This window comes from Trachymyrmex septentrionalis, unplaced genomic scaffold (assembly GCF_001594115.1).
Source record: "Trachymyrmex septentrionalis isolate Tsep2-gDNA-1 unplaced genomic scaffold, Tsep1.0 scaffold176, whole genome shotgun sequence".
In the NCBI taxonomy this organism is placed as follows: domain Eukaryota; kingdom Metazoa; phylum Arthropoda; class Insecta; order Hymenoptera; family Formicidae; genus Trachymyrmex; species Trachymyrmex septentrionalis.
In genome coordinates, this window is record NW_017304928.1 from 252,238 (window position 1) to 262,962 (window position 10,725).

Here is a 10,725-nt window from a genome sequence, read left to right on the forward strand (position 1 = left end):
CCGTCTTTATCTCCTCAATCGTGGGATGATTGAGCTTTGATTTCCACATCATAACCATAAACCCATGATTCGTCACCAGTTATGACCATCTGGAGCAAATTTGGATCGTCGCGGACAGAGTCCAACAGCTCCTTAGCAATGTTAATGCGATGCTGTTTTTGGTCGAAATTGAGCAATTTTGGTACGAATTTTGCGGCGACCCGTCTCATGCCCAAATCATTGGTAAAAATCGAATGGCACGAGCCAATCGATATGTTTAGGTCCTCAGCAACCTCTCTAACGGTGATTCGACGATTGGCCAATACTATTTTCTTCACTTCATCAATGTTTTCGTCTGTTGTTGACGTGCTCGGGCGTCCGACACGCTCTTCGTCGTTCACATCTTCTCGGCCCTCTGAGAACATTTTGTACCACCGATAAACGTTGCTTCGGTCCAAGGTAGCTTCACCATATGCCACAGTCAACATTCGGAATGCGTCCGCGCACTTAATTTTGTTTTTCACACAAAATTTGATACAGATTCTTTGATCCATTTTTTGGAATAGGCAAAAATCGAAGACGAGCCAAAACACGTGCAAGCAAAGCAGCTGTCAAAAATTAACTGAACATTCAAAATGGCCGAACTTGTCGACATAAGTGAGAGACATGAGTACCAACATAAAGCCACAAAAAATCGAAAATCGAATATACGTAACCCGCGAAAATTCAAAATTCGCGATACTTTTTGAACAGACCTCGTACATATCTGTTACTATTATGTACTATTATCATTATAATTTATACATTTATACATGTTTTTTACGTTTGATGTAAGTGTTATTATTATGTTTTATGTAGTGTCATTTATTATATATTACTATTATTTTTTATTTCATGTATCGTACATTTATATACGTATTTTATATCTGTATACTCTAAAAATGGAAAGGATAATAAAAAAATATTTTACATGTTTATATACTTATATTATTATATGTATACAAAATATATCAATTAAAATTTTATCAAATAACATTGTTTTTGTGTATACATGAATTGTGCGATCTATCGAATCCCAACCACTTGACGCACACTTTGTCGCCTTTCCTGTGCAACACTTTCTCCACGAGATACACATCCGGATGAATAGCGCGATGCAACTCATGCTCGTAGAACGCTCCAGCGACGGATTTTCTACGATAGTCCTCGAGTAGATAGGTTACGGGATTGGTACGCCGCACCTTAATGATCGTAAACACCTCGGTGGTCCAATTTGGTGTATAACCCTTTTCAAAAATTGTCTTGTACATGCTCACGTGTACCGAATCGCCTACTTTGAATTTTGCAGGACTCGCTATCTTTATCGCGCTATACACTGTGCCCAAGAGTCTTTCGGCGATCGCGAAAATTGCGTCGGCGGATCGCATGCTGATGGTGCGATGCTTCCGCGCGTTGTAATCTGACACGAGACACGGCAGCTCGTCGACCCACTTGGAATTGCTGTTGAGTGTAAACATCTTCCACATATCGTTTTTGAGCGCGCTATTGAACCGATCGACCGCTAATGCTTTTAACGTCGAATACGTAGAATAATGATTAACGTTGTGTTTTTTCAAGATTTTCTGCGTTGTAACTCAGCGTTTGTACATCAGCGTTGTAAAATTCTTTCCCTATATCCGTTTGTAAATTTTTTGGACATCTTCCACTCTCTCGAACGATCTCAGCGATAGCGTTAGCCATCTCGTTTCCACCCTTGCTCTTGAGTGGTACTGCCCCCGTCTTGTACTTGCTCAACACATCGATGACGATGATGTGAGTATGTAGTGGTGGCCTCTGTTGAAGCTCGAGTATGGGCGCATCTCAACGATATCAGCCTGCCACAGATCGTCGTATTCCCGGATTATAACGCGCCTTCGCGGATAATTTCTTCTCGCCGGAGCGTTCAATTCCTCGACGAGCCGACGTCTCTCGGAGCTAATTTTGTTCTCTCTTTTCATCGGATTTCTTTTTCATAATTCGACGTGTAATACACAGAGTACAAGAAAATAATGTATATTTTCTCGCTGGTGTCACTTGACTGACGTTTTATGAATACGCGATTTAATTTATAATAAGACCGGATTCGCGAAGTTCCTCGATGATCGGCAGTATCTCGTTGTCGTGAGAGTTCTTGCCTACTCGGTGCGAAGCGCCAAGCAATCGTAGACTATTCACCAGCTCGTTGGGATCATTCCAGTACACGTAATTGATCGCGTTGTCATTCAATGTCATTGCATGAGGTAATCCTTTTCCAGATTTCTTTTGTTTCTTGGATGTGACCGACATCAATGGCGCGATTACATGTTTGTACTTGTATCCTCTGTTGCTCAATAATCGACCCTGCGAATGGTATTTGTGTTTTTGTGCGCGTTCGTCACCAACAGCATGCTCTTGTACTTGTGCATATCGTCTTCCGTGTAGAAGGCATCGTCAGGAATTTTCTTGAAAATCAACTCGTAAAGACCGGGTGTACCGGCGTATCGTACGCCGTCGATAATTATGTTGTCCGCGTCATCCATGTTGAAACGTTTATTGCCAAACATCAGCCCATCCTTGTGTAAATAAACGCCATACACGTGATCTATACCGCTCTGTTTATCTCGCGCTCCCCTCAGGACGACCTCGACGTACTTTTGACTCAGCGGGCCCAAGCCGGCTCGTAACGCCTCTCGACCTTCCGACGTTTGCAGCTGATTTTGAACCTTCGTCACTAGCGAGTCTTCCGTCGTTTCGAAGACGTTCTCCAACGACTCTATCATCGATACGATTTTTAGCACGCGGAGTGGAGGTTACTGGTTATACATAATCGTGCAATCGATCATTTGATTTATGCAGAGTCGTGGAACGCTCGAACGTCTCGCTCGCTTCTTCTCTCTTCTCTTATTCCTCTTGCTCATCTTCCTTCCTCTCACGTTTATGGGCAGACGCTGTATCTTCGCCGCGCGACTTTTTCTTTGTCTCGCGCGCGCGCCGGGGCTGTCGGCGAAAAGTTGCAGCAGCTCGATAAAAGATTTAAAATGTCTGTTCAACGCGATGCCCTCCTCGATTCTACCGGTCTTCAGAGAGCGATATTTTTTGCGGATCGACTCGCTCGTCTTTTCGATCACCCTCGCGATTTTTTCACGCTCGTGCACATCTGCCATGTTCGTCTTCGACTAAGTATCGACTGGTCGCGTTACGGTATCGCGAACTTGTTAAATCTCTTTCTGTATCGTCTATTTGTAAGTAACCATTTGCACTGTGTTTGTCTAACTACGAATCCATATTTTTGTTGCCAACAGGCGTGGCAACACAAATAATACGCAAAATTCATCGTACGACATGTTGGTATTCACATATCGTGATGATCGTTGTAAATGTGTTTCAAGTTGGTACCGTCCTGTTTGAATAGGATCGGAGAAGGTTCGCGTTGTCGCGTACCGATGTTTAGGTATCCTCGCGTACGTCTGACAGAGATAGAAGCAACATTCGCGTGGCGACCCATCGAAAAGTATTCTCTCACCGCATCCTGCTTGTCGCATGCCACATCATCATAGATAAAAATAGAATTTGGGGCGCCTTCGATGGAACGACGTCGCTGTTGTTGAAGAACGTAAAGTAGCCGATTTCATCGATAGACGTAAACAAATTTTCGAGATATCGATACTTTGGCTGTTGCAACGATTTCGAATAGACGTATACCTCGAAATGTACACCGTTCGGGCTCTCGAGTAAGCTTATGAGAACGTTAGTGTTACCGCAATTCAACGGGCAGCAAATGATCCCGCGTATAATACTCGGCAGCATTTCGTGCTTGCGCTTCTCCGCGCTACCTCTCATCATTCGCGATTTCGCGTCACAGTTCATGACGCGTATCGTCAGCGGTTGCAGCACGAATTTCATGCTCACACTACAGACTGTGCGTTCTCGAATGACTATTTAAAGACGCGCGAATCCCGCGAATCGCGCAGTAGCAAAATGTATCTCGCGCTGAGTCATCCTTCCGATATTCGAGACTTGAGCGCCGAGCAATACGAGTATTACTGGAAAAAAAGTCAACGGTTTGACGTGCTGTATGACAACTGGCGTTGTCATGATGAAGGATGATGCAACGATTTTGTTCTACGCAATTTATTTATGACTTCTGGCAAACAAATTGTTGTATATCAATCAGTATTTACAGTCCTTCGATCCTCTAAAGCCACGGTTGTCACATGTCCGGTATAACCGAAGAAACAAGCAATCATTTGCTTGGCAGCACTGCGTGAACAAACAACTTTTGTTGGTTTCGGTTCATTTTGAAATACCCAAACAGTGGATTGTTGTTTATTTTCGGGCTCATACGAATAGATCCATGTTTCGTCCCCAGTAACGATATTGTAGACCAAATTTGACCAACCTCGGTTGAATTTCTTGAGCATTTCTTTGCTCCATTTAACACGAGTCTGTTTTTGAGCTTCGGTCAAATTGTGTAGGGTCCAACGACTGCAAAGTTTCCGTACGCTCAAGTGATCATGCAAAATCGTATGTATTGCTTTCATGTCAATCCCTAAGGATGCCTGAATCTTGCGGTATGTTATATGCCGATCTCGCTCAATCATTTCACGCACAGCATCAACATTAGTGGCAACAACAGATCAGTGGACTGTCAATTGAATTATAGATTAAAAACGTCTAATTTTATGGATATGATAGTAGCAGAACGTTGGCTCTACTGAAAGTACTAGATTGCAGAAACTTTCCAGCAGCCTACGTATTATAAAAAAATTGCTTTTTTCTAATAAAAAAAGGTCTATTTCAAAACAATTTTGTAAACTCGAGTTCAGCAAGAGAATTCGAAGATGTAATCAATTCTTTGGTAATAATTATATTGTGCATTTTAGGCTAAAATCGCATTAATATTGTTGAGTATAAAATTTTATTTAAATTTTGAGTTAAAATTTAATTTAATCTTAAATAATATCTTGAATAAAAATTTCCTTGTATTTTCAAAATTAAATCTTATAAAGATGCATAATATGGTTCATTTAAAGTAAGGAAAACATTTCTTGTTGAAAAAATAATTAATTTACACGATATTATACAGTGCCCGCCAAAAGTTCTAGACCATCTAATAATAAATAATTTCTGAATAATTTAAGATACAGGATTAAAAAATTTTAAAAAATGCTGTCTTAAGTGTTCTTAATTTTCCGAAAAAATAAAAAATAAAATCAAAGAAAAAACATGGATTTTTCTATTTTTTTCCGAAAAATACAGACAAATTTTTAAAACATTTTCTTATAGTATTTTTAAACTTTCAGGAAAATAAAATAGAGGAATCCACCTTTTCCATTTTTTAAAAAATATTCTTTTAATAGTTTTTCTTCACTTATATTTGAATTTAATGATGGAATGCTTTAAATCATTTTATGCAAAAAGAAAAAATAAGAAATTTATCTCCGTTTATGCGTCATTTTATATACGAGTATGACAGGTTTCTTGAGTGTATTGATTAGCTGTAGGATGAAAACATTCTTGAGTCTAGAAATATTTTATACTGCAGCTGAATAACATACGAATATATCTGCAAACTGTCATACGGCAATACGTACGTAATAACATTCTTATAAGAAATATCTTTCTTCTTTTTCCATACTCCGGCATTAAATTTCTTTTACACGATATGCCTTTTCTCTTTTTCTTTTCATCAAAAAGAAAAGGGTAATTCTGTGCAGGAGGTTCAGTTTTGACGTATATACTTTTTTTTTAATTAATGTTCAATGTCTTTATCAGGAAACAGAGAAAGAAAGAGAGAGAAAGAGAGAGAATTTTATTAAAAAAGTTTTATATATAGTCATAACATAGAACTTTAATAATTAATGATATACTCCTTAGAATTCTTAAAACTAAAAGAAATTAACAACTTAATGAAATCAATAACATAAAGGACAATAAAAATAAAATTATATTATTATATAACAAAAAAAGTCTGAAAAATATAGTAAGGAAAAAACTGGAAAAAAACCCATTTTTTTCATCAAAGTTTTCGAGAATTTTTTCAGACAATATATTTACATTAAACTGAAGTGAAAGAATTTTCTAAGTACCATTATAAATTTCCTGAGAGTATACGTTTTGCAAAATGGAATATTGTTAACTGGATGAAAATTAATAATTTTCTTTATGAGAATAGTATGTTATATTGGTTATTACAAAATGGGAAAGAAATAAAACTCATTTCTATGCTTATAAAATTAATTTTACTGAAGATTAGCATTACATAAACTTTCAGAATTTTTCTGTCCATACACCAACTAACATGAGTATTACTGCTAATGGTAATTGAATATTTCTAATTGGTTTCATTCTTTATCAATTTTTTTAAGAAAATACTGTTTATAATTTTTATTGTAACTGAATATTATAATATAATAATAACTATATTATATAATATAAAATATTATATAATATAATTGTACAGTGTCCCGCAATTATTGACAAAGAGCTTTTGTCTAGATAAAGCGGAGACTTGTCTAGATTAAACTGAGTCAAAAAGTCCTGTGCTGTTTTACAATTTATGCAATGGTTAACTATCCTTGGTCACCCTGTATAACTATAATTAATATTATAGTATATAATATATAATTAACAGGGTTAGTAAGTAACGCGTTACTTGTTACGTCGTTGCCGTTACAAAATATTTTTTTCAATAACGAGTAGATAATGATGTTACATTTCCTTCTGAATAACGTTCATTGTAACGCAGTTACGTTATATTTTTGGGGTAATGATAACGATTTCACTAGTTTATTTTATCGTTTATCTTTAACCACGTTAAAGCTTTAGTCCTAATTAAACCGTATGTACATGTATATATTAGACAAAAAAAAATATTTTTTTAAATTAGTTTAAATTAGTTTTTACGAGTAGTTCAAAAGTTTCCATTTCATGCCAAAAGAATACCCCTAAATTATTATTAAAAAATATTAAGATTTAGAGGCCTTTAGTAAACGATTTTTAAATCAAAGTTTCGATTTTCCTTAATACATGTTTGATTTGATACAAAAATGGCTCAATCTGGATTTTAAATGTGGTACCAAATGTTTTTTTGTCGCTGAACACGGTCCAATAAGTCATTTAGCTCTACGATATATGCCTTAAGAAATACAACCCGATTAATGTAAAAAAAATGATAAAATTTCATTTAAGATCGATTTTAGCAAGGTTCCAATTATTCAAATAGGTCGTTGCTCCCCTTAAATTGTAGGTCTATTCTCCTAGAACAAGATCCGGTTGGAATTTTTCCGAAATCTCCTACACGCACGCGCGCACGCACGCACGCACACACGCACGCACAAATACGAAAGTCGTTTAAAAAGTTTTTAGCCTCAACATGAAGATTACTCGTCAAAATCATTCTGGTACTATAATCGTACATGAAAAATACCTGTAAAAATTGTAGCCATTGTGAATATTCAGTTATTGTTTAACAGTCGATGTCAGTGTTTTTGTAAAAATTAAATATTAACCGTAACAAAAATTTACGAATTGCGGTTTGAATTAATGAACTATTCACTATATTTATCAAATCTGATCTTCAGCGATTTTTTCCTGTTTCTTACCCTGGTGAAAATTTTTTTTCTAATTTTTATACAAATTAAAACATTTTTCAGAAATACTCAGAAATATCTAAGAAAGTTTACATTTTCTCTCAGAATTTTTCATACAAATAAATTTTGAAATATATTCTAAAATTTCTTATCCCATAATTAAAAAAAATATTTTTAAACTTTTTAGATTTTATAACATTTCATCAGAAATTATATTTACAAAAAATCTTGGAAATTTTATAATATTTCATAATTAATATGAAAAATTCTGAGAAAAGATGTACATTTTTTGAGAATTTCAATTTTTATAAAAAAAAAATTGAGAATGTTATAATAATATATTATTATTATTAGGCGTTAGGAACTCGAAAAGCTCATTGCCGCAAATACCAAATCCCGCCACTGTTCCCGTCCCTGAGCAAGATCCCTCCATTTGTGACCCTCGTACCCCATTTCGTTAAGGTCCATTCTAATATTATCTTCCCATCTACGTCTTGGTCTACCCAATGGTCTTTTCCCATCCGGTTTACCAATTAGTACTTTATATGCAATTCGATTCTCATCCATACGCGCCGCGTGACATAATAATATATAGAAATTCTAAAAAATTATATAGAAATTCTGAAAAATTATATGAAAAATTCTGAAACAAATTTTTAACAGAGTAGACTCAAAGTTAGGCTCGAAAAACACAAATTTTTATGAAACGAAAACATTGACATCGACTAACACAAATGACTCTCAAACAACAACTAAGCATCTAAAATAGCTACAATTTTTACAGGTATCTTGCAAAACATGTATTATTGTAGTATGGGTTTTGAGTAATGCTATTTTTATGTTGAGCTCAAACGATCCTCATATGTGTGTATATATGTATATACAAGGTGGGGCATTTTAAATATTTTAATTACTTTAGGCGGATATTAAATTAAAAATGAAAACAAAAAGAACACCTGTCAATGGTTTTAACTTTGACAGACATAATCTGAACAACATTCAATAGATTTTAGTCATCAATCAGATACCTATGATAATGCAAATACCGGTGGTACTGTAATTTTAAATCGAGATGTAACGTAATCAGTTTAGAATAATTTTTTTACTTAGAAATAACAATTTTTTGCTAAAAGATTGGTTTAAAATCATCCTTTCAGTTCGAGGAATCAGTCAATTTTTTTATAAATCAGAACATCCATACTAAAAGATAACAAAGGATATAACATTTTTTTCTTTCATATACGCAATCGTTATGAAGTTCGTTTAATAAAATAAGATAAAGAGCAACACAAAATCTATATTTATTTTGAACTGATCAATTATAATATAAAAATGATCACAATTCAAAAATATCTATCTTTTGACTTTATAAATTTTTTCAAACAATGGTGATACACTGAGTCTTGATGTTCTTATCAGATCAACCTTTAGAGTCTCTAATATTGCAGTTTAGAATAAACCTTTCATTTAAATTACTTGAATGTTAAAGAAAATAAATTAAATAAAAAAAAGCTTGTTCTAAATCTAATCGAGGCTTTAAAGATTAATTTGGTGAAGGTATTATCGAAGATATTCGTTGAAGCTATGCCTACTGCGAAAGTTTGAAAGTGCCAAACTTAAGTGCCAAAATTTGTGAACACAAAAGACAAACATATTTTGAATAATTATAATTATTTTTATTTTATAATTAGCCAATTTAATAAGGCAAGTTTAAATTTCTAATTTTATAGCACGACTACGCCCGCGCGTATATATGTGTTACTTAAATTATATTTAGATATATTAATATTATGCGATATTAAATCATTGCTTTACAATATGTGTCATCGCTGCTATTACAGATTAATCTAATTGTGCTCCATTGTCCTGTATTATTCTATTACTCCGTCTCAAAACTAGGTCAGCGTGATAATGCCGGCGCATAAGTCGCGCAATGATCAGGACCTTCGACAGAAATTTTCCTGTGAACTTTCATTGCAAGAATCCAAATAAAATTAAACGATACGCTTGCGAGGCGGATGGATCGCTTCAGCAGATGTACCAGATAATTTTATCAGCGGCCATCAGGGAATAAACTAATTTCGGTATCCTTTGTTCCTCGTTCTGATCACGTATGCGATAAAGAGCCCTCAGGGGCTCTTCGCTTCCAATATATGTACAATGCCATTGGAATCTGTCGGCACGGTATAGTACGGCACAGCACGGTCACCCACCCTATCTACGCCTCTGCCTGCGCTACTCCCTCGCGCAAACCACTGTCCATGGCCAATATACGATTGGCTAGGTATCGATCACCCGAGCACAAATGCGAAATCGCTTTCGGCTAAATTTCAAAGGAATATGGAGGATCTGAGGAAAATTTCAGCTGCAGTTGCTAAAGTGCTTTGTTACCGACTCCCACTGTCTGGTAATTTGACAATGAGAGCGTGTGCTTCTGTTCTGTAATCTTCTGCCACGTCATAAATAAACTAAGACGTAATTCAAAAACGAACGATTGAATAGAAAATTAATTTGATTGACCGCCTCACTTATCAGTCGTGAAGATTATTATGGATCAAATTTTAAGCGGTTTATAGGGAATAGAGTTATTTGTATGCATGGACGACAGTAACGTACGCGAGTTCATTAATCCCATCTACATCTATCGTAATATCTGTCGTAAGCTGTTTACAATGATCATAACACTCGTCGTGACGGTTATCGTAAACTCGACGCAAGAGTTGACTCAACTTCAACTCTTATGATTACGATGCTTGTCTGGCAATAGTCAATGAGGTGAAATTCGCGAGCATTGCGAGGTTAATTGATAGGCTGAATCCATCACCTTCGATAACATTTTCTTCGAATTCATTATTATTTATAATAAAAAAGCAATACCTACAATGTAATTTGATCCTAATGTTCTGTTTTGTTATTTTAACTGCTTTAAGATACTTACCGTAAATGTAGAAGATTTGGGACAATGCAGGTAACTTGGGACAGCTTGTATTTTTGTTAAATTTAATTTTGATATCCATCCATAATTGAATTTAACAAAAGTACATGCTGTTCTAAGTTACCTACACTATTTCAAGTCACCTACATTTGCGGTACGATCTTATGTACGAGTAGACAGATAATGTTTACGTAGCTTTTA

General features: G+C 35.4%; 1 protein-coding gene across 1 annotated transcript; it reads right to left on the reverse strand.

Annotated features, from left to right (window-relative positions):
• Positions 1-1,004: 1,004 nt before the first annotated feature.
• LOC108746523 lies at positions 1,005-1,505 on the reverse strand. The gene has a single exon (XM_018483345.1). It carries the CDS (start codon positions 1,503-1,505, stop codon positions 1,005-1,007), a length of 501 nt encoding a protein of 166 aa, XP_018338847.1.
• Positions 1,506-10,725: the final 9,220 nt, after the last annotated feature.

Excerpts from the sequence above, each read along its gene's own strand:
- LOC108746523 (XM_018483345.1), bottom strand. The coding sequence starts at position 1,505 with ATGTGGAAGATGTTTACACTCAACAGCAATTCCAAGTGGGTCGACGAG.